Source organism: Notechis scutatus, chromosome 2 (genome assembly GCF_049901735.1).
Source record: "Notechis scutatus isolate UNSWTSFEM ecotype Mainland chromosome 2, rNotScu1.2, whole genome shotgun sequence".
NCBI lineage: Eukaryota > Metazoa > Chordata > Lepidosauria > Squamata > Elapidae > Notechis > Notechis scutatus.
Window position 1 is genome coordinate 189,569,981 of NC_142010.1, and position 23,593 is coordinate 189,593,573.

At 34.7% G+C, this 23,593-nt stretch overlaps 1 protein-coding gene across 2 annotated transcripts in view; it reads right to left on the bottom strand.

Moving 5' to 3' along the window:
- Positions 1 to 23,593, bottom strand: part of FOCAD (focadhesin) — a 150,977-nt gene that overhangs the window by 33,135 nt on the left and 94,249 nt on the right. For both annotated transcript variants that reach the window (XM_087957633.1, XM_026680279.2), the window contains exons 22-27: positions 20,958 to 21,050; positions 18,351 to 18,439; positions 9,999 to 10,040; positions 8,985 to 9,093; positions 8,342 to 8,458; positions 1,279 to 1,517 (exon numbers count right to left, since the gene is read on the bottom strand). In XM_087957633.1, the coding sequence (XP_087813759.1) occupies positions 1,279 to 1,517; positions 8,342 to 8,458; positions 8,985 to 9,093; positions 9,999 to 10,040; positions 18,351 to 18,439; positions 20,958 to 21,050 (689 nt within the window). The remainder of the gene's footprint in view (positions 1 to 1,278; positions 1,518 to 8,341; positions 8,459 to 8,984; positions 9,094 to 9,998; positions 10,041 to 18,350; positions 18,440 to 20,957; positions 21,051 to 23,593) is intronic.

The window sequence follows — 23,593 nt, forward strand, 5'->3', positions numbered from 1 at the left end:
ACAACATTGGAAAAAAATTATATAACTGTAATCTCCTGAAATATTAGTACAGGTAGTCCTCAACTTACAAGAATTCACTTAGTGACCTTTCAAAGTTACAATGGGACTGAAAAAAGTGACTTATGACCATTTTTCAGACTGATGACTGTTGCAGCATCCCCATGGTCAACTCATTTACATTCGGATGCTTAACAACTGACTCACATATATGATGGTTGTAGTGTCTCGGGGGTCATGTGATCATCTTTTGCAACCTTCTGATAAGCAAAGTCAATGGGGAAACCAGATTCACTTAACAACCATGTTACTAATTTAACAACTGCAGTGATTCACTTAACAAATATGGCAAGAAAAGTTGTAAATGGGGCACAACTCACTTAACCAATTCCTCACTTAGCAACATAAATTTTGGGCTCAATTGTGGTCAAAAATAATCACTTTTAAGCAAAATGACATGGGAGAGCAAGATATATTCATTTCAAATATTAGTAGACACATCTAGCTTTGAAGTATATGGAATATCCAAATAGAAAATAAAGTTACAATCCAATGTGGCAAACAAACAATATGTGGATAAAAAAGAAGTTTAGGCAACCTTATCTTCTCCAAATACAACATTTGATTATTACTATTTTTAATACAAGTAGCTGCTTCCTAACCTTTCATTCTGAGATTGGAATAATCCAGAATTTTCTCTAGTTTTCTACTCCAAAGTAATATTGTCTGGACTGGATGGGAAGCAAATCTGTTTTGTTTTTGTTGCTCTTTATACAAAACATATCAAAATAATCCAGTATTGGAATACTAAGAAAACTATATACAATTTGAGTCCATCCAAATGTTGGATATTTTATATGATTTCCAGCCAGCAAGATAACAGTAATGCTGGCTAGGGCAGATGGGCTATAGCAAAACACCTCTGGAGGATAATAGGTTGGGAAAAGCTTAGATTATGTGGGTTAAGACTTTTGCTTTTATTTTTGCAGAAAAGTCCACACTGAAGGGGCTTTCTCGCTGTGAACGTAACCCAGAGGAGGCCTTAGACACCACTGCAATCTTGTGGAAAGGGAATGCAATCAGTTACATGGCAGTGAAATAAGTTGAAAAAGGAAGAAGATGGGATGATCAAGGAAGTAATTCAAAATGAAAGCATCTTGCAGAATGGCTTGGGATTTGCGAAGTGCAGAAGGCTAAACATGTTGCTCTGCATAATTTGAATATCTAGCGTGAGAGGAAGCAAAAGTTATTTGCATACCTGCCATAGGATGGAATTCATACCTGACTTTCTCTTCGCATAACCGTGAAATAAACATCCCCAATGCAAGGCTCATGTGGATTTGAACAGCCTGAGACTCATCTGCATTTGGTTTCCCAGGTAACATGGCAATCAGTAAATTCAGGACTTCCTCAACCCTTTCCTTGTAGGATACAATAAAAACCGGCACCAAGAGAGACAAAGAGGTTGCTGCGCAGGAACGAGCAATAGCACTTGCGGTATTTTCACCCGAGTAGGATTTCTAGGACACAAAAGAAAAGTACCAAAGATTCTTAGTTTCATCTTTTTTTCCGTGTATAAAAGGATTTGGCACACTGCACACTCATCTAGGAAAGTGAAAGGAAGATATAATAATGATTTTAACTGTGTGACTCTGCATCCCTTTGCTTTTTATTTGGTAACACTGAAATAAGCTTTGCTTGAAGAAAATAAAAGCAAATATGTATTTTCTAAAATATATTAACGTAAATTAAAATTATTAATTCATTGTATAACTTTACTGGGATTTTCTGAACAGGCAGGAGATGAGGAGGAGAGAATCAACATCAATAAAAGCATTATGTGAAAAAGAAAAGAATATGTAATCATTGCAGAAACATCAAATACTCAATGCAAGAGAATTAAACATTTAATAATTAATACACATTTCAACATATTTCTTAAAGTGTTTAAACACACCTAGACTCACCTCTCAGTTTGTAGGTACTAACAGCAGTTTATAACATTAAATAAACAGTCTCAGAGGAAGAAATATCCTGAAATCTTAAAACTCACTAACTATAATTAGTATCTTACTTTCAATGGGATTTACTTTTGAATACATATCTATAGGACTGATCATCAAAACACACAAAATTGTATCTTTCCCTTCGAGGCAACATTACCACGGCTAAATTACATAGAGAAACACACTTGGCATAATGAGAAAAAAGAAAGCAACTGGAACAACAGAACAGTGTGAAGTCAAGTGACATTTATTTCAATATACATAGAGAGAGAACCCATACAGTTTATAGGTGAATTTATAAAAATACAAGGGAAGTTAAGAGAAAAACAGTCCTGCTGAGCATTAGGGAATTATGCCTTGGGAATTATTTTAAGCACAGAATTCAGATAACTAACTACCAAATGAACTTGTTTGGGAACAACTCAAGATTTTTCATTTCACTTAATTAACTGCATACAAAAAAACAAAATAACATGTTAAGTTATAGAAAGATAGTAAGACAAAAGAACCCTTAAAAATTAGAAAGGAAGACATGGTACACAGGGAAGGTATTCATGGACACATATGCATTCATAAGTGTTCTACATAAGCATTTCAATGACTGCTGGCCATATTTCAATATAATCACCCATAACTAATTTATGTTGATAAGTGATTCGTTTGTAAATTGTTAACATCAATTCTGCAGACTATTCAGTAGTTGGAGTTGTATTTTATCTTCCCAGTGCTTAAGAATAAGACTAACAGCTATAAGCAAGAGAATCAACTTTCTTTGTTTAGATGTCAATTTCTTTACAATAGGAATATAATTCAGAAGAATATGAGTATCTGAGATTATTAAATCTTGTCTCAACGCTGAGTTAATATATGTAATAGCTTCCTCTGCAAATGAAATGATTTGTAGGACACTCTACAAACGTATGTTTAAATGAAGCATTAGTCTTATTGTACAGGTAAGTTACGAATGTATTGGAGCCTGCCAATTACATTCGTAACCCAAGGATTCATAGGAGTTAATCACGTAACTTGAACATGATAACTCCCTGCTTTCGCCCACTCATTCACTAATTGAATATGCAGGTTGTTAAGTGCACAAGGTATTTCAGGGTGGGGAAGGACATGGGGAGCCTAGTGCTTCTGACCACCCAAGGCCTCCTCTGATCCACTGAGATATCTCATGCTTCTCCCACCCATTCTGCCCGACTGGATCACTTAACCTTACACAAATCTTGATGATCAATGCAGCTGTCTCCTCTCCAGCCTTTCTGCCATGGTTTTGCCTTGAGCAAAGGCTTGCCAAGGCCTAGAGACCTAGCATCCCTATAGCCACCAGTCATCTTTGCAAAAAGCCTTTGACAATGGCTTGGAAGGGCACACACATCCCTCCCTAACTCTGTTCTTGTTAGCAAAGGAGTTGAGGAAAGTCCTTTGCCAATGAAAATGGGGCCCCAGAGGGATATACTCGCCCCTCCTGGGCTCTGTTCTCAGTGGCAAAGGACTTGAGGAAAGGCCTTTGATGATGACAATGGAGGCCTGGAGGGACACATGCGCCACTCCTGGCCTCCATTCTTGGTGGCAAAGGCTTTCTGCAAAGACAGCAAAAGGCTTTGCAAATGGAGGGAAGGCTTTGGTGCTTCAGGCCTTTCCTCCATTTGCAAAGCATTTTGCTGCAGATCTAGTCCAGGCCTCTGTTTGCAGAGAACAGAGGCCTTAAGTACCCTGAGATCATGCAACATCAGTAGCACGATCTTGCATGGATCTTGCAGTACTTTAGGCTTCCATTCTGAAGCACTGAAGCAGGTCAAGAGACCCAAGGCTCGCTAAATCTTTGCAATGTGTGATGACCCGGGGTGTGGCACAAAAGCTACACAATCAGAGAACAGGTCTAACTTCCCTGTATTGCTCCAGCTGTGCCTCCAAATGTCCCCACATTCACTACAAGTCCTGGAGCAAAGCTCTCACACGCACCTTCAGAAACCTCTAGCTGCGAGTAGTCCAGTAAGCAAGGTTAGCCAAACAGCAACCAGGGCCAGCAGTCTAGTAAGCCAGGTTAGCCAAACAGTAATCAGGGCCCGTAGTCCAATAAGCCAGATAAGCCAGATAGTAATTCAGAGCAAGAAGGGCAAACTGGGCAAGCCCCACAAGACAGAGTACAGCAATCTCCGGGCACTGGCAAGTGTACACGAGACTCCACAGATTCAATGCTTGTTCCCGACAAATGCCCCTCCCACCAGCACCTCCTTACATCTCAGTCCCCAGGTGTGCCTTCTGAACAGGGGTGGAGCACTCTCCTCCCTCATAGCTGACTCAATCTGCGTTGATCTTGCCTTCTCTCTTCCCTCCTTGTTCTCAGATTAGGAGGGGCTAGTCCTTGCTTTTCTCCTGAGCTCTGTCTCTGCCTTTCTAACCCTGCAGGCCTTTCTAATCCTGATAAGCTCTGCCCTTCCCCAGTTTCCTCCAAAGCCAACAGAGCCGCCCCTCAATCTCTGCTGGCTCTTGTTCCAACTCATCTTCCCCTGCAGATCCAGACTCCTACGGGGGCATGACACAATGTGAGTATTCACAAGTCTAGCGTCTGTGGAGATGTGGTGGTGGTGGGGGCAATTGGCAGGATGAATATTGCAGAGCCTCTGTGGTCGTTCATAAGTGTGTGACTGCCGTAGTACTGCAATATTCGTGCATCATAAGTACTTGGGTGCTGCAACATTTGGGACTGCATCATAAGTACTTGGAAAGTTATGTTGTGACTGCGAACGGTTGCTAAGTGAACTGTCATAACTCGAGGATTGCCTGTATCTCCCTCAACATGATAGTTTATTCAATTCTTTTCTATATAATTGCAATGGAGACTAGTAAGTATAAAATATTTTGTTGAGCAAGGTGTATACTAAGATTTTGAAGTTTTTGGCTTTGATGTTAACATCTCTTCCCACTGTCTCTTCCCAGAAAATCGAAAGTATTAATTTATTATTCGAACTGACCACTAAAATTTGCATACCATACCAAATTTTCTAGTCAGTAATAGAATTTTATAAAGAATAATTGTAACTTGTTTTGTGTCACAGCTATAATTCTGCTTGCAGTAGATTATATATTTGTAAGGCAGAAAATACCGCAGATCCAACTTGGGGTATCAACAAATATTGCAGTTATAAATATTACCAGTGAATTGTACCAATTAATATTTGAATTTTGAAGTAGAAAACAAAAATTCTTCATGTTTATATATTAATTGAGCCTTATTTTAAATACCTATTTTACCCCAATTTTTGATAACAAATAGTTCTTATATTATGAGATTTGGATTATTCCACAGCATACATTTAGCATGAGAAAAAGGATAAAACATGTCATTTCCAGAAAGTATTACCACAAATCTCAGGTTGATATAGGAATTTGACATCTATTTTGATGCCAAGATAGTCTGACTATCCAAAGATATATTGTGTGAATATTTCTAGAATGGGCCCAAGTAGACTTTCTGTTAGAAGAATTCATCCCAGATTTGATGCTAATCAAAGACATGCAAATCATTTAATTCAACACTTGAAAAAAATTATGTTCATCCCTCCTCAACAGACATCTGGTGCCCTTAAAAAAAAGTTATTATTTTGATCCACCTACCTATTCAGCACCTACTTAACTGAAAATCATTTAGAATAGATCATAGAGTTACAGCAGTTTTCCTCCAAATAATGTTCCCAAATATGTTGGGCTTCAACTCCCATAATCCACTGGCCAACACAAATTTAGTTCATGTAAGAATTGTGGGAATCGATATGTAAACCCCTGGCAAATCAGAAGATTGGGAAAGGCTGTCTTATCATATTTCCACCATCCACAATTGCCAAACCACTTAGATGAGTCCATGGCTCCTTAGGAAAATCTGCAGTTAGTTATTTGCTGGACCTTTCAGGAAAGAAAAGAGAGGAAAATGGTGCCCCCATTCACTTCTGTATAAAAGCCTCTGTACAAAAGGATCGCCATCTTATTTAACTGAAGTAACATGCGGAATGTCATTATACTAGAATAGATGAGAATGTGAGTGCTACCTCTTCTGTTCCTGTCCCTCCTGTCAGTTCCAAGACTTTGTGGTGAGGCATAGCCTAAGTTCATAATGTACACAGTGAGGTTTATTAAAAAGAACCACAGAAGCAGCAGAAGGGGGAAAAAAGAGAGGGAGACCAAGTGACCAGAGCCCAAAGCAGAAAATCTAATTGCATGTAAATCTGCATATCCATTCCCATCTCCCATAAATCAGAAGAATCAGGTCCTGGGGGGAAACATCGGGTTGTTGAGCTATATAAATGTTCACCTCCTATAAGACGAATGGGTTCTGCAATGCAGGTTTTTTGCCTTAGGGTTCCCTTGAGTGCCCATTCATTCTAAAGAAGTAGATTATCAGTAACTTACACCTAATTGGAGATATATTATTAAAACGATTCTATGATACTATACATGACAATTTTAACTTTTTATATGTTAACTGACAATGGCACCTGGCTTTGGTTCTTTCTCTCACCCACACAATGAAATGGCCGTAACACTGTTATGTCATCCCTTGAGGGCAGTCTCTTGTAACAAGATAGTCTCTTTCACAGCACGGAAGAAGTGATATCAAAGATTCCAAAGAAAGGGGTGGGGATTAACAATAGAAATACCATTTTTAGACTGATCATTTCAATGTTGCCAACCATGTATATATTTTACTTAGAGTGCTCTAACTTACAAAGTTGAAAGACTGCTTGCTGTTCAAGCTTTGTTATCAACCATTTTGAACCTTCCTAACGGTATTCTGCTCATCCCATTCATTCAGATTCCTCCTTACTTCTATAAAACATCATTTTAAAGCTGCACTGTGGTAAGGCTCCAAAAAAGCTAAGCATTTTCTGTCTATAATTGACCAAAATTACATACAACCTTTTCATCTTTTATTTCTTCAGCAGTTACGAATCGGTAGCCACTATCTATGACAAACATGGTCCATTCTTCAGTGGTCAGGGACCACAGATTAGAAGATAATGATCATAGTCAGCATGGAACTGAGATGATAATATCACAAAAGTTGATTATGGTAGGATCTGAGAAGATTCTAGGCCTGATGCTTTTTTGGTAGGGCAAAGCTTAAAATAAGGTTATATAATTATACAATTGCTTTATTCTGTTATCTATGGAATGTATGCTACCTAAATTTTATTTAAATTTGTATGCCACCCATCTCTCTACCAAGAAATTCTGGTTAGCTTACATATCCATACATAAGAGAATAAAGCAATTATAGAATTACAACATTAAAACATTAGACATTAAAAGTTAAAATTAATATTAAAACAGGTTTTTAAAAACCCCCATAGATAGGGTTGACATGAGTTCTTGCACTAGTCTACTAGCTACCTTTAAAATGTTAGTCCCCTTTGGGGCCCCAAGCCAGTTGGCAAAGCCAGGTTTTCAGGCTCTTTCAGAAGATCATGAAGTTGGGGGGCAGATCTCAATTTGGAGGACATATTTCAAAGGGCAGAAGAAAAGAATCTTCTCCTGGACCCTGCCAGCTGCAATTCCTTGGCCGATGGGATTGAAACATGCCCCTTCTCCCAAAGCAAGTGGGGCGGGTCAATCCCATTGGGTTGAAACATGTCTCAGGTAAGCTGGGCCTATGTCATCTAGGGCTTTAAAGGGATAACCAAAACCTGGAGTTGCATCTAAAAGCAAAGGAGCAAACAGTGCAGTTTACACAACAGTGGTTTAAATGGGTCACCTCGGAATCCCTAAGACTGTTTATTCATTTTGTGCCAGGTTTTAGCTTCCAAGTGCTCTTCAAGGATAGTCTCACGTAGACGGCATTGCAGCAATCCAAGCGCAAGATGACCAGGGCATTTGAATAAATGCATGGCCTTACAATATAGGAAATGGCACAACTGGTGCACAACCTGAAGTTGTGCATTGTGCAAAGGCCACAATTGACTACAATTTCCTCTTTAAACAGAAGTTGTGAATCCAGGAGGATGGCCAGGCTTCACACAGATTCTGCCTGGGAAAGTGTAATCCCATCAAAAAACTAAAGATATTAAGCTCCAGGATCCTGAGGCTGTAGGTACCCAAAGCCTCTTGGTTTTACCAGGACCAGCTGATTTTTTAAATTTCTTTTTGATGCCACTGACAGATCTACACTGAAGGTATATCTACCATTAGAGAATGAGAGTAGATTCTATGTACAATTTCAAATGTAAGGTCATTCTAAAAGCCAAGATAAACAAAGTAAAATCCAAATCAATTTCTTTCCCCAATACAGTAAAGTACAGTTGTAATAATGATTCTTCGTACAATCTGCTTTGACCTACCTGATAAAACCAAGGAAAGATTCGACCCTTGGGACAATAGTGACTGTCCACAATGCTAAGGAGGGTATCGATCACCATGGAAATCCAGTGTTTTGTTGGAAGAAAGTCTGGCTCAGTCTGCAGAGAACAAAAGCACTGAAAATTATCTAATAATATTTTTTAAAAACAAATCTGGTTGTTTAAATGATGTAATAATTTTATGAACTGCCAAATAATAGAACAACACTAGGTACCATTATCAAAAATTACTCCTGAATTAGTATGCACATGTACATAAAGATTGAATGATATTTTATTTATTTATTTATTTACACACAAACACACAACCACACATTGCTCAAAAAGAATTGGAGTACAATTCTAATTTTATTACTGTAAGAAGTAATTTTCACTGTGGTCAAACGGATATAGGAATGCAATTTTAAATGAGTAATCTATATAGATTTTTAAATCATTGTTTTTGTTCTTGTGGTCATAAACTATTCATGTTTCCAGTGATATTTTAAGCAACTGAATTTAAAACTCATTTACCTGATTGCACCATATATTAGAAATAGAACTATAAGAACATCATGGCCAGTTTTAATGTTTACATATACAGTATTTGTTTTACAGTGAAAGCAATCAAGTCATTTTAACTCACATCAAATTGTTCTTCAATGTCCGAAGTAAGTTCTTTTTCATGCTTTGCAACAGCAACTGCCAGTCCTGTTAATGCTAGAAGACAATTCCCTTTAACTACTGGGCTTTCCCTGTTGAAAATCATGTATCAATTGTCAATGAAATAAAGGAAAAAATAAAGGAAGGAGAATGAGGTTAGAGAAATGGAATGAAAAGTCATCCCTTTTCAACAATCTGGTGTCTTCTAAAACTTTAAAGATCTACAAATTTTAGGATTACCACCCAGCATATACAGTATAATTCAGTTGAATTCTAAAAGTAGTAGGTCTAGCATAGCCTTTTCCTTTTAGAAAAAAGACATTTAATATACTTTCCATGAACTACAACAGAATTTTAAATACGTATGGGTTTTGGAAGAAGGGATTAAATTACGAGTTAAACCATTTAAAAAAAGGTTTGAACTTGTTTGCATACATCCCCTAGAAATGTCTTTCAGTATCAGTATTCCGAGATGATGGATAAGAGGACCAGGATTCATTTAAAAAAAAAACCAAAGCCCTTCCTTCCTACACCAGGGTCCTGATCCAGATTAGGCTATCCATGCTTGCTTCTTAAAAAGACCCTATTCACTAATTGAACCAAAGGTATAGCATTTAGTATATCTCCAGTAATGTTTTGTAACTGTTATGTTAATATATATAATAAAGATAACAGAGAAATTGCTTTATATTTATATAGATAGTGAAAAGAACAAAAATATTAGTGCTTCTTAAGGAAAGCTTCTCATGAGAGGGATGTAATAATAATATTTGTTTAAAGCAGCTTGTCCAATAACAACAACAACAACACTGTACATTTAAAGATATTGGTTGATATTTAGGATGCTGGCAGCAACCCGTATCAACCATCAGCGCCAGTCAATGATATTTGTGATACATTTTTAAATGTTCAGTTGACTGAGTTACATGTTTAATGAATAAAAGAGATAATAATAATAGTATCACAGCCTGTATTTATTAAGAAGCAAAGATCTTACTTGGAAGCTCCTTTGACTGCATCAGTTAGCATATCTCTAACCCTGTTAAAAGAGAGAAACAAGAAAGTAAAGAATATGCTATGGAATTAGACAGTTTTAACTGTGAGTGTGTATGGGTGTGTGTGCGCATGAGGGAGTATCTATTAGTGAGCATCCTAAAAGGTCTGAGTTGGGTAGCAAGCAAAATATGGGGGAGACCAGAGATGGAAGAATCGTAATTGATTGTACAATCATCCCCCCAATTAAGATCCTGTTCCAGGCAATCTCTAAGAAATGGATGTGCACTCTTGATAGTCTGCATCAACTGAAATTCTATTGCTGAATTGCATACTGGGTTGCTCAAATACTGAGCTGTTAATTATAGTTTTCTAGAAAAGACAGTGACCCACCAAAGACAGATCAGTAGGGATTTCTAAAGTATTTATTAAACAGAATGAAAACAATAGATTGAGATTTATAACCTTTGCAGTGATAGGGAAACCTATTTTTTGCATTGTTTGCAGATTTCTTGGAGGTTCTGAATATTCTAGTCATTAGAACTGGTTGTTCTGTTGAAGGATTGATGGATTTGCAGAATAAGGAGATAGCTGACATGTGGACTCCCAAGGAGCCTCTCTCTCACTGTTTTACCGCAGATTATTTCATCACAATTTCATATCAGTATAAAACAATAAATATTCTTTTGATCATATTTTGTTGCATAGCCACAGAGGCTACATTCTTGCATTATGTTAGGCAAACTCAAAGAAACTTTATTTATTAAAATGTTCCTCCCATAATGCTTCATTATAAACATAAACCAATTCTCACTAGCAAGCAAATGTTTATTTTAATTATCTTCTGCTTTGTCTCTACGTAGAGACAGATTAATCTTTTTAATGTAGTTTTTGTACAGGCACATAAGAATATTATAAGAAAGTTCATCATAATAAAAACTTCTTCATTTATCGCTAGTGCGATTAAATCCACAGTTCAACAATGAGGTGTGGTTTTCCTTGAGACTAGATAACTGCCTTTACTATTAAGATAAACTTCACATTCCAAAATTTGAACCAGAAAATCTTGGATCACATACAATTTTCCACTTTACAACTGAATTTCTAGTTTTGTTCTATTTCATGTTTAGAGGCACAGTTGACATTACCTTGAAAATAATCTACCAAATACGATGTTTTGGGTTATGTTTTTAGCAACATTCAGATTGCTATGTGGCAAAGAAACAGCCTAATAATGTTGGATAAATATTAAATTTATGTATTTAAGATACATATATTTCTATATTGCAATCACAACCAGGCATATTTTTATACCAAATCCATACATTCAGATATATTGAACATAAAAAACTAAAGTATGGTCACTGATATTACAACAAAGTCATGCATTTAGATGCTAAACACATTTCCTATATGCATCAAATTACTGAACGCTCAGAAAGAAATTTCAGAACGATTTAAGCAACTTGTTTAGGGATGTGCTGACAAGTCCATCATCAAAATCCTTCAGACATTCTTCATACACAAAAGAAGAGCTACTGGTGGCGGGAGAAGGCGGAGTCTCGTCGCTGCGATACAGCTGCTATCTCGGGGCTCTGAGATAGCTGCTGATATCCCCGCTCCTGGTCGGTCCCAACGGACCTAAACCGTCCCGTAGAGACGGTGATAGTAAGGGGCGTTCTGTAGATCCCAGGGGACATCGCAAGTCCCTGGTTGATCCAGAAGAAGCCCCTTTTACCATCGGGGGAGGCAGCCATTAAGCTGCTGAAGCTGGGACAGCTCCGGAAGGAAGAGATCGTAAGAGAAAGTGTATCGGCTTGGTGAGAACTTTTTTTTTTTTTATATTAGTATTGGGACTAAAGGACACTCTAAGGATGAGAAGAAAACTGTAAGATTATTGACAAAACTGACTTAGCGGCGATTTTCAAAGAGACATGTCAAAGTGAGGCTTGGCTTTTTATTTTTACCTTTTTTTTTCTTTCATTGAACTTCTATGGTGATCTAGTTAAGCAGACTGGTTTTTCTTTTATATTTACTAGTTCTTTTTCTCCTTTTTGACTGTTTTTATTTTATAAAATAGAGGCCCCCTTTAGTTTTGTTCTTTTTTAAATTAAATATATATATTTTTGTTCTTTTTAGGCTTTTTTAAGGGGGAAGAAGGGGGAGTGGTTTTAAGAAATTTTGCAACACTGCCAACTAGAGGCTTGAAAATATTTTATTTGAAGTTGAGAGCTGGGAAAAAACTTCTGCTTCAAGGCTATTGAAGTGATAAGATAAAGGGAAGATAGAGGGAAGAGTACTGGAGGATGTTTATACAGGTGCTCTTCGGGATTTCTATTATTAATTGAATATCTGAAGCTTGGCTTTGAAATGTGTCGAGAAGCCAAATAAGAGCCTTGGATAAACAAAAAGGCAGTGGGTGTTTTTTTTTTTTTAATCAACTGTTCTATCCCTCCCCCCCAACCCCATAGCATTTTGTAATATTGGTATACTTATTTTTATTTTTATTTTACCTCATTTTTAGTTTATTTTTAAAGGGGAAGCCTCAGAATATTTATTTTTTCCTTTTTATTTTTTTTATTGGGATTTTTGCTTTCTTATCTCTACTTCTGACTTATTTTTATGGATATTTTTTATTTTTGAGATCTCTCAATTGGATTAAGGTGGGAAGAACCTGAAGAACTTCTTCTTTTTGTTTATTATTATTATTATTATTATTATTATTATTATTATTATTATTATTATTATTATTATTATTATTATTTTACATTGTTGGCTTTATTTTGTCTCTTTTTTCTCTTCATTTTTAATTTTTACTTTTGAATTATAATTGAGTATTTCACAATTGGATTAAGGTATTGAAGAACCTGAAGAATTTTTCTTTTCTTTTTTAATTTTGGGCTTTTTACTTCTTTTTGGCTTTTTTTTTTTCTTTCTTCTTTTTGGTGTTTTCCCTTTTTCTAATTGGATTATAATTGGTCACCTTATTAACTGGATTAAAAGAACCGGAAGACGCTGAATCACGGAATGAGTAAGAGAATTTTACCTCCGGGCACTTCAATTTCTGCTCCTGTTTCCCCATCAACTGGAGGACGACTTTCCATAATGGCAAAGCAAGATAAAGCACAAATGGATTTAATGACGGTTATGCAAGGAATACAAGATCTTAAAGTGAGCATGGAACAAAGAATGGAGAGTATTGATAAAAGAATTGGGAAGATTGATGAAAAATTTGAAAATTTTCAACAAATGATGGTGAATCATGATGAGAGAATCCAAAAACTAGAAGAGAAAGACAAGCAAAGAGATGACATAATTGGAAATATTGATAATAGATTAACAACGGCTGAACAAGAAAAAAATGGGATGTTGAAGTGGGAGATGGACAGGTCAGAATTTTATCTTAGATTTCAAAATATTGAGGAAGAAAAAGGACAAAATTTGGCTGCAGTAATGATTGAAATCTTGGCTGGAGCCTTGGAAATAACAGAAGAAAAGATGATGGATGGAGTAGATGAGATATATCGAGTTTTCACAAGATATGCAACGAGGAACCAATTACCAAGAGAGGTTCATGTTAGATTCACCAAAAAAACTATTAAAACCCAAATACTACAAGTGGCAAGAGAGAGGGTGTTGAAGTATAAAGATAAAGAGATTGTGGTCTTAAAACAAGTACCTAGAAAAGTGAGAGAGATTAGAAGAGAATATCGATTTTTGACTAAAAGGCTATTGGAAAAAGAGGTGAACTATAGATGGCTGATTCCAGGAGGATTAATGTTTACGTGGCAAGAACAGAGATACAGAATTGATTCAATTGAGAAAGCAGAAATATTCTATAAGAAATTCTTTGAAAGAAGAGAAATGGAGATAGAAAAAGAGAACATTTCAACTGAATCTGAAGAGGATCTGATGGAAATGAGAAAAGAGGAAGGTGCAATAGGTGGACAAGCGGAGACCAAAGAACAACGTGAAGTAAGATCCACGAGAGCTGTTAGACCTAAATATAAAGTATAACCATGGAGGAAAAAAAATTGATTTCTATTAATATAAATGGACTGAATTCAGCTACTAAAAGAAGAAAAACCTTTCACAAATTAGAGAAGCTAAAATTTGATATAATTTGCCTACAAGAAGTACATATTAAAAACAACACGAACAACTACTGACACGACCAAAATTAGGGAAAATATTCACTTCTCTGACTTACTGTAAGAAAAGAGGAGTGGTTTTGTATATTAAGGAAACTATTCCAGCAAAACTGACTTTTACTGATGAAGACGGAAGAGTATTAATGGTTGAAATAGTGGACAATAATACAAAAAACACTTTTGGTTGCAATTTATGCCCCGAATGATAAACAAGAAGAATTTTATAAAAAATTACACATGAAAATAATTGAACTGGACTACGCTAATATACTTATGATGGGAGATTTTAATGGAATTGTAGACAATAAATTGGATTATACAGTAAAAGCAGCACGACAAAATAGGAAAACTCTCCCTAAAACTTTTTTAAAAATGATAGATGAATTAAATCTTAAAGACATATGGAGAGAAAGAAATGCTAAAACTCAACAATATACTTTTTATTCCAATAGACATTTATCATGGTCCAGAATAGATATGATTTGGACATCAACGGAATTATTATCTAATATTCAAGAGATAAATATTGAAACAAGTACATGGGCAGACCATAATCCAATGACAATTAAATGGAAAGGACAAAAAGAAGATCTAGATGGACATTAAATAATACTATTTTAAAGGAAAAAAACTTTACACAATGGATGGAAAAAGAATTGGCCTTCTTCTTCAATGTAAATAAAAAGAGGACACTTCAATACAGAATGTTTGGGATACAATGAAGGCATATGCAAGAGGATTAATAATAGACTATTCAAAGAAAAAGAACATTAGGAAGAGGCAAATGATTAAAGCTTTAGAAGATGACCATAAAAAATTGGAAAAAGAATTACAAAAAGCGCCACAAAAAAAAGATATTAGACTTAAAATGGACATAATTAAACATAAAATGGATCAAGCAGAGAAAGAAGAACTGGCACAAAAATTAGAAGTGCTAAACAGAATTATTTTGAAGATGCAAATAGGCCAGGTAGATGGTTAGCATATAAATTGAGAAAAGAGAAAGAATCAAGGAAAATATTACAGTTAATAGACAATCAAGGTCAAGTATGCTATGGTAATAAAGAGAAAAAAGCAATCATTCAAGATTTTTATGGACAATTATATAAACAGGAGGATCTTGATGAGGGAAAAATTAAACAGTATTTACAAAATGCTAACCTACCTAAGATACCTGATGAAACTGGGGAAATGTTAGAAAGTGCTATAACAATGATGGAATTAACTGAAGCACTCAATAGACAGAACAATGGAAAAGCACCAGGACCAGATGGTCTCCCGGTAGAATTTTATAGAATACTACAAGAATCGTTGAGCATTCCACTATTAGAAGTCATGAATGAAATTATGGTAAATAAGAAAATACCCAAAACATGGTCAGAAGCTTATATTACACTTATCCCAAAAGAAGGGGTTGACCCATTACAAATTAAGAACTATAGACCTATTTCCTTATTGAATGCAGATTACAAAATCTTTGCCTCAATCCTGGCAGAGAGGCTTAAAAAATATTTAAATAATTTTATTCACCCTGATCAGAATGGATTTTTACCAAAGAGACAAATTAAAGACAATATGAGGATAATCCTGGATACATTGGAGTATTACGAGGCGCATCCTGAAAAACAAATGGCTTTGATATTCTTAGATGCCCAAAAGGCATTTGATAACGTGAATTGGAGATTTATGCTATTATTATTGGAACAGATGGGCTTTGCTAGAAAATTTATTCAAGCAATAGAAGCCATATATTATGAGCAAACGGCAAAAGTAATGATAGATGGAGAACTTACAGACTCTATTAATATTAAAAAAGGTACAAGACAAGGATGCCCATTATCTCCTTTGTTATTTGTATTGACTTTGGAAGTGTTAAATAGAAATATTAGAGAGGATACAAATATAAAAGGAATGAAAGTTAAAAAGGAGGAATTCAAATTGCAAGCCTTTGCAGATGATTTGGTCTTTATTCTGGAAGACCCTCTTGAGACAGCTTTAAAATTATTCGAAAAGATAGAGATGTATGGTGAGATGGCTGGCTTGAAAATAAATAAAGACAAAACAAAGATTTTGACAAAGAACATGTTATTAAGACAAAGAGAAGAGCTGACAGACCTATTGAAAATTCAAGTTACGAATAAAGTTAAATATTTGGGGATATATTTGACGTCAAGATGTACTACACTGAAAGAGAATAACTATATTAAACTTAAGCAGCAGATAGCATCTGATCTGAAAAAATGGGGAAACTTACAATTGTCACTGATAGGTAGAATTTCAACAATTAAGATGAATATTTTACCTAGAATGTTATATTTGTTTCAAACAATACCAATTAGGTTAGGTAAAGACTATTTTGAAGATTTAAATAAAATTGTGTTGAAGTATATATGGCAAGGTAAGAAAGCGAGAATAAAATTAAAACTTTTACAGGATGCTAGAACTAGAGGAGGATTTGGCCTTCCTAATTGGGAGTTGTATTATCAAGCTGCAAATTTAATGTGGGCTAAAGAATGGATAACGTTAAGAAAGACTAGATTGTTGGCATTAGAAGGACATGATTTACTATTGGGTTGGCATGCTTTTCTATGGTATAAGGGAACTAAATCACAGGGTTATTTTAGAAGGCATTATATACGGAATCGTTATGGTTGAATTGGGAGAAAATTAAGAAACAATGTTATTTGAAAATTCCAGTTTGGTTATCAACTATTGAAGCCTTTTCTTATCCTATAACTTATAAGAAGGAACAAACAGTTAGATATGGGGAATTACTAGATGAAAAGGGTGAACTTAAAACGATGCAAAATTTAGAAGAACAAGGTATAAAGATGAATTGGTTTTCATATGCGCAAATACATTCAAGGTATCTTAAAGATTCCAAAATGGAAGGATTTTATGACAAAATGACTGATTTAGATAGGATTTTGACAGGTACTGATGAAAAAGTGATTAAAAAATTATATAATTATTTGTTGGAAATTAAATTGGAGGATGAACAAGTTAAAGAAACGATGATTGCTTGGGGGAAGAATTTTGGATATGGGATTGACTTAGAGAAATGGCAAAAGTTGTGGTCTCAAAATTATAAAATGACAATGTCAACAGCATATAAAGAAAATTTGTATAAGATGTTTTACAGGTGGCATTTTCCCCGACAAGAATAGCAAGAATGTTCAAGAATAAATCTGAAAAGTGCTGGAAATGTCATCAGATACCTGGTTCATATTACCATATGTGGTGGACTTGTGAGGATGCTAGAAAATATTGGACTAGAATCCGCATATGGTTGGAAAAAATGACAAAGAAACATATAGATTTGAAACCAGAGATTTTTTTATTGGGAATCTTACCTGATACATATAATAAAAATTTGAAGTATTTGATTGTAAATGTGTTAACAGCGGCTAGGATTGTATTTGCTAAAAATTGGAAGAGTGAGAAAATACCAGCAGAGGAAGAAATCATTAAAAAAATATTGGAATGTGCTGAAATGAGTAGATTGACATTTGAAATTAGAGAACAAGAAGATAAACAATTTTATGAAGTTTGGGATCTTTTTTATCAATGGTTAGATAATACAATATAATAATAGAATGTTTAGAAATTTAGGAAATAATGAATATACACTTTTTCTTGGTTTTGATAATATTTTTAGAATATTTTATTAAGATAGATTTGGTATGATTTTATGAATTGTTATAAAATAAATTAACTAAATTATAGTTATCTCGCTTAAGTATGAATTAGTAAAATTATAGTCAAATGATTGTTTAATAATGATATTAGGATATATAATTGTTGATATGAGTTATTATGTGATATAATTATTATGATGACTATGAATGGATGCACAAAAAGGAGTGGTGAACCAACCGATACACTGTCTGTAAATTTATGAAGGATGATGATGTTTTTATGTTATGTCTTATGTTATGTTTTTTGTGTTTTTGTTTGTTGTTAAAATCAATAAAACTTTTACAAAAAAAAAAAAAAAAAAGAAGAGCTACTGGTGAAAAACAACTCTTTGTGATTACACCTGGGACTTGCCATTTCTCTGCAAGATCATATCTGGTTTTTATCATTAACACTTTTAAAGTTAGTAAAACTTACAACACTGAATCCTTCAAATTATACTACTTGTTTCTTTCCCAAACACCCCACCACTGTTCTAGGTGACAAGGAATAGAGAGTCTTTGCCTTACCAGAGCCAGGCCGTAAATTGCTTGTATTGCACTTGCTCTAGTTCCTCTTTTCCATGCTTTAACTGCATCTCCAATTCAGCGTGCCTCCCCTGTATAATCATAACAAAAATCAGCAGGGATACTTATATAGGTAGTAACACAGTGATTTTTACAGTTTTGTACAATTCCTACTTTTCTGCGTAATAAGCTATGTGTTAAGTAATGGAATCTAAAATTTTAGGTTTGAAAAATAAAGATGCATCTCTTCATGAGGCCATATTTTCTCATTACTTTCATTCATGATTGCCACTTTTTGGAGAGTTCTCTGATAAAATAATGTACATTTAGACAGTTCAGTACACTTTGATGTTATAATTTGGGAAAAGTTGCTAGGTGCTTTATTAGTAAACAACTGTAGCATTCAGCTTAAATATCTTGCTGTTATTTATCACAATAAATATCCAGGAGATGTGATTCTAATATTTAGAAGAAAGTTTCTAAATTTCCTAAGTGTAGGGAAATGGAAAGAAACTTTTTCTTGGAATACTCTGTAAATTCTGCTGTGATCTAAAGATTATAAAAATTATATGCAATATTGAATCTTTGTGAGAAAGTATACTAAAGTAAGTATCTTTCCCAGTTATTTGTCACATTTTTCTGGTATGTTGAAATTATAAAAATATAATTTTTAGTAACATGGGTAAATAATGATACAATTCTTCACAAAGTTATGTTTGTGAAACAACAGTTCCTTCATTAATTGAGATTGGCAACTATTTCTTTGTGCTAAATGATATGCATAGAGGTTACCCTAATCTTTTGAAGTCATACACACTAACTGACACATACAGAGGCAGAGGCACATACATACAAATTTAACAGCTGAACTACCACAACCTAATAGATAGCCTTGTTCATTCAGCTCTAGTTAAGTGAAAAGTTAAACACAGATTCAGAAAGAATTAAATGAATTGTGCTCACTCATGTTTAACAACCTCAAATTAGTGTGAGAAAGAAATTAGGTTAGAACTAAAAGTGTGGATTCTACTCTTTGGTTCTTTATCTATGTTGCAATGTCGATCTTAATAAAATACAGAAATGTTAGAAAAATCACAAAAGAGCTATTTAAATGTTCTCTTAGTACAGTAAGTGTTCTATAGACTATGATTTCAATTCATAACAATTCTACACTTTTTAAAAAGGTACAATTAAACTGTAAAATTCTTTCAATTTTACAAGTTGTAATTATGCATTTTTCATGGTTTATTGTCCACATTACTGTAGCACTGCAACACTGTTTTGTTTAAAAAAAACAAATTCAAAATATATTTTAAAAGACATGTGTTAAAAACAGGTTAGATTTGTAAGGCATTTTTATATGCAACTTTCCTAATTTTAGACTTCCCAAAAGCCATTTTTTAAAAAACACCCATCACCTTATTCTGGTTCTCAAATGTGTACATAATTATGATGCAGGATTTTAGAATGCAGGAAATTTCCATGATATAAGTCATTTCTTTAAAAAAAGTAACAGTAAACATTTTTAAAAATCCTAGAATTAGAAACCTACAATTAGAAACTTGGATACCAGTGGACTTTTTGCAATGCTACGAAGACCAAATGCACTAGCAAAATTAACTGAAATTATTCTATATTCATAATAGACACAGAATTCTATTCAGTGTCACATATAACTTCATTTTCTTCCTCTTGTTCTTCTTCAGCATTACACAGTAAATGAAGCAAATTTGATCCAGATCTCCCAAAATTATCTAAGTAGATAACACTGAAAATCTGTTCTATTACTGATATACCATCTATTCAACGTTGGATACACCCCTTTAATAGGTAAAGGTTTCCTCTGTCCAGTTACTTCCAACTCTAGGGGACGAGGCTCATCTCTATTTCTTAGTTGAAAAGCCTGCGTTGTCTGAAGACTTTTCCATGGTCATGTGGCCAGCGTGACTATACACGGAGGCGCACAGAATACTGTTGTCTTCCCACCAAAGTGGTACCTATTTATCTATTTGCATTTGCATGTTTTCAAACTGCTAGGTAGGCAGGAGCTGGGGCAAGTCACTCTGTCACACAGGTCACCCTGTCACACAGCACTTGAGTGTCATATTAGTTATCTTAAATTCCACTGAAATCAATAGGGTTTAATTAAAAAAACAACAGTGTGGGTTTAACCCTAGCCTATAGCAATTTAAATGGAGATCCCTTTGGCAGGTTCTTTGGTGAGCTGGCCAGAAGAGATACCTTTCATTAAATGTACATGTTGAAAATTAATGTTATTTCTTCATCTTAAATCCAGAGTGTGGCGTATGGTTATAATAAACACCAGATTCACTTAATAACCATGTTACTAATTTAAGAACTGCAGTGATTCACTTAACAAATGTGGTGAGCAAAGTCATAAAATGGGGCAAAACTCACTTAACAAATTTCTCACTTGGCAACATAAATTTTGGACTCAAATGTGGTTGTAAGTCAAGGACTACCTGTAACTGCAAACCCTGAATGCATCAGGCATGCTTGCTTACTTATGTATTTACATAAAAAGTTCATCCCACTTTACAAGAAGACAAGAATATCCATTTATATACTGTATATGCTAATATCTCATACTTGAATAATTGCATGGTATGCTCTCTCCATAAATCCAGCCCAGGAATGAGGCAGCAACAAAGAGTGATGCCACTCTGAAGGCTGAATGTTAACCTGCATGTCAAAGAAAAGAGAATAAACTGAACAAAAATATACAGTTACAAAGTAACACATACCCACAAGCACACACGTATACACAATCTCAAATTTACACTGGATCGCTGCCATTATCAAATATTTTTCTTCTTTGTATCAAGTATCAGTTTTGAAGTTTGTACAAATAAAAATACTCATACTTTTGTATTTCCTTCTGGTTATTCAGTTTTACAGATTTTTCATGCAGAGACTGTAATTCAAAAGACAAAACAACTTGTCCTGAAAGCCCCATTAGTCTTATCTGATGGGAAATTGCTTTTCCTTCTTCCACTAAACATTTAGGGAATTACTAAGTGAATAAATAAACAAAGTAGTGCACTTTGAGGAGGCTTTCAAATGCAATTTGTGTAGCAAAATAGACATCTTGTTAAAGATTTCATAATACAAAAAGTCTCTGAGGTACTACAAGGACTTGTAAACTACAAATAAATTTGGTTTTTAAATCCATAGTACACTGATTGCACTATATTAATATTGAATATTTTACAATAGAATCTTAATCATAAGGAAAATTATCCATATATAGTAGGGGTCTTCAAACTTGACAGCTTTAAGACGTGGACTTCAACTCCCAGAATTCCTCCTCCAGTCATTTTAGCTCAGGAATTCTGGGAGCTGAAGTCCACAAGTCTTCAACTTGCCAAGTTTGAAGACCCTTGATATATAGGAATGGAAAACTTTTATTACCTCAATCTACTTTGGCTAAGTATCATTTAAAATAACAGAAGTACAGTCAGTTTTTCCCCCAAAGAAACTAATAGCACAACTATACATTTCTTTGTAAAATAGTTTTACTATAGCAAAATGCCTGGGATCATTTCTATTTGTTCTGGGACTTCAAAGACCTCTATTTTTTTAAAAAAGAAAAAGAGCACTGTAATTAAAATGATTTTGGTGCATTGTTATGTCTCATAATATTGTATGGCAGGCAAAAGAATCAGTTTTTGTTCCTGTGTCCAATTATTTTTAGCATGGCCTCAACCAAAAACATTGGAAGTTGTCATGACAGCCATTTGGAGCCTATTAAACACAAGTTATGAGAACTTGGCAGTTTTCAGGTCAACATAAATTCACATAATACTAACTACTATGTTACTAATACACAAACACATCTTGGTGTACAAACATGTACATTTTGATTTGTTTCACCAATATGTAGGAACTAAATTTTGCCACTCCCCACTTCCAATTTATTCTTACAAAAGTCATTTTGTGAAACTATCCAGAGATAAAATGACTGATCCAACATCGCTCAGCTTCATGGTTAAGTGTGTATCTGCACTAGGAGCTCACCAATCCATGTCCAATGTACATAAGCCAGCTTCAATTTTAATACATTTTTTTCAATATCCACTGCTGTATTTTTTTATTTAAAAAACATTAGAATGATTTATTTAAAAAACCCAACTTTGATTTTATGTTCAATTCAGTTTCTTTCATTTCAATCACAATGCTTAAAAGGCAGCAACAGATTATTCAGGTAATTTGAATAATAAGGAATATTAAAAAATAAAGGAGTACCATTCTAACAACAATAATAGAAGTTTTAAATCTTAAAAATCAAGAAACACCAAGGAAAGCGGAAATATCAAAACCACCTGTTGAAGAATGAAATTAATTCTGTTGAGGCAGTCCATACAATAATTGGGCTACAGACATAGATAAAACTTTGATCTAGATTTTGAGTTGTCCCAAAGGTGCTTTTTTCAAGAGGCAACTGGGTTTTTTTTTCCTTTGAAGACGTTTCACTTCAGCTCCACAACACAATCCTTTCAGCAGTTCCAAGAAGGCTCCACACCCTGAGGTGACCCTGACAACACAGATAAACCCCCAAGTGGCCTCAAGCACTCGCTAAAAGAATGTAAATAACCAGCTGTCTGCGAGGAATACAAATCCTTTATTCGCTACCATCCAGTCAGAGCTGAAGAAGCTATTTGGATGAGAAGCAAAACATCTTCAAATAAAAAACAAGAAAGCCCAGTTGCCTCTTGAAAAAGCACCTTTGAGAATCTTAGGAAGTTCCATAATTCAATAATCAAAGTTTTAATTACCCTAGACTGCATTTCTTGAATATTTTTCAAGGTAAGATGAGACTCATTGAGAGGATGAGCAAGAAAAGGAAGATCTCTTAAATACCATATTACCTATGGGAATGTTTGTGTAGTTCTGTTTCATCCAATGTACAGGTGGTCCTTAACTTACAACAGTTCCAAAGGCACTTTAAAAAGTGACTTATGACCATTTTTCATACTTATGACCACTGCAGAATCTCCATGGTGATGTGATCAACATTCAGATGCTTGGCAATTGACTCATATTTATGACAGTTGCAGTGTCCCTGGGTCATGTGATCTTTTGCCACCTTTTGACAAGCAAAGTCAATGGGGAAGGCAGACTCATTTAACAATCATGTTACTAACTTAAGAACTACAGTGATTCACTTAACAACTCTGGCAAGAAAGGTTGTAAAATGGGGCAAAACTCACTTAACAAATGTCTTA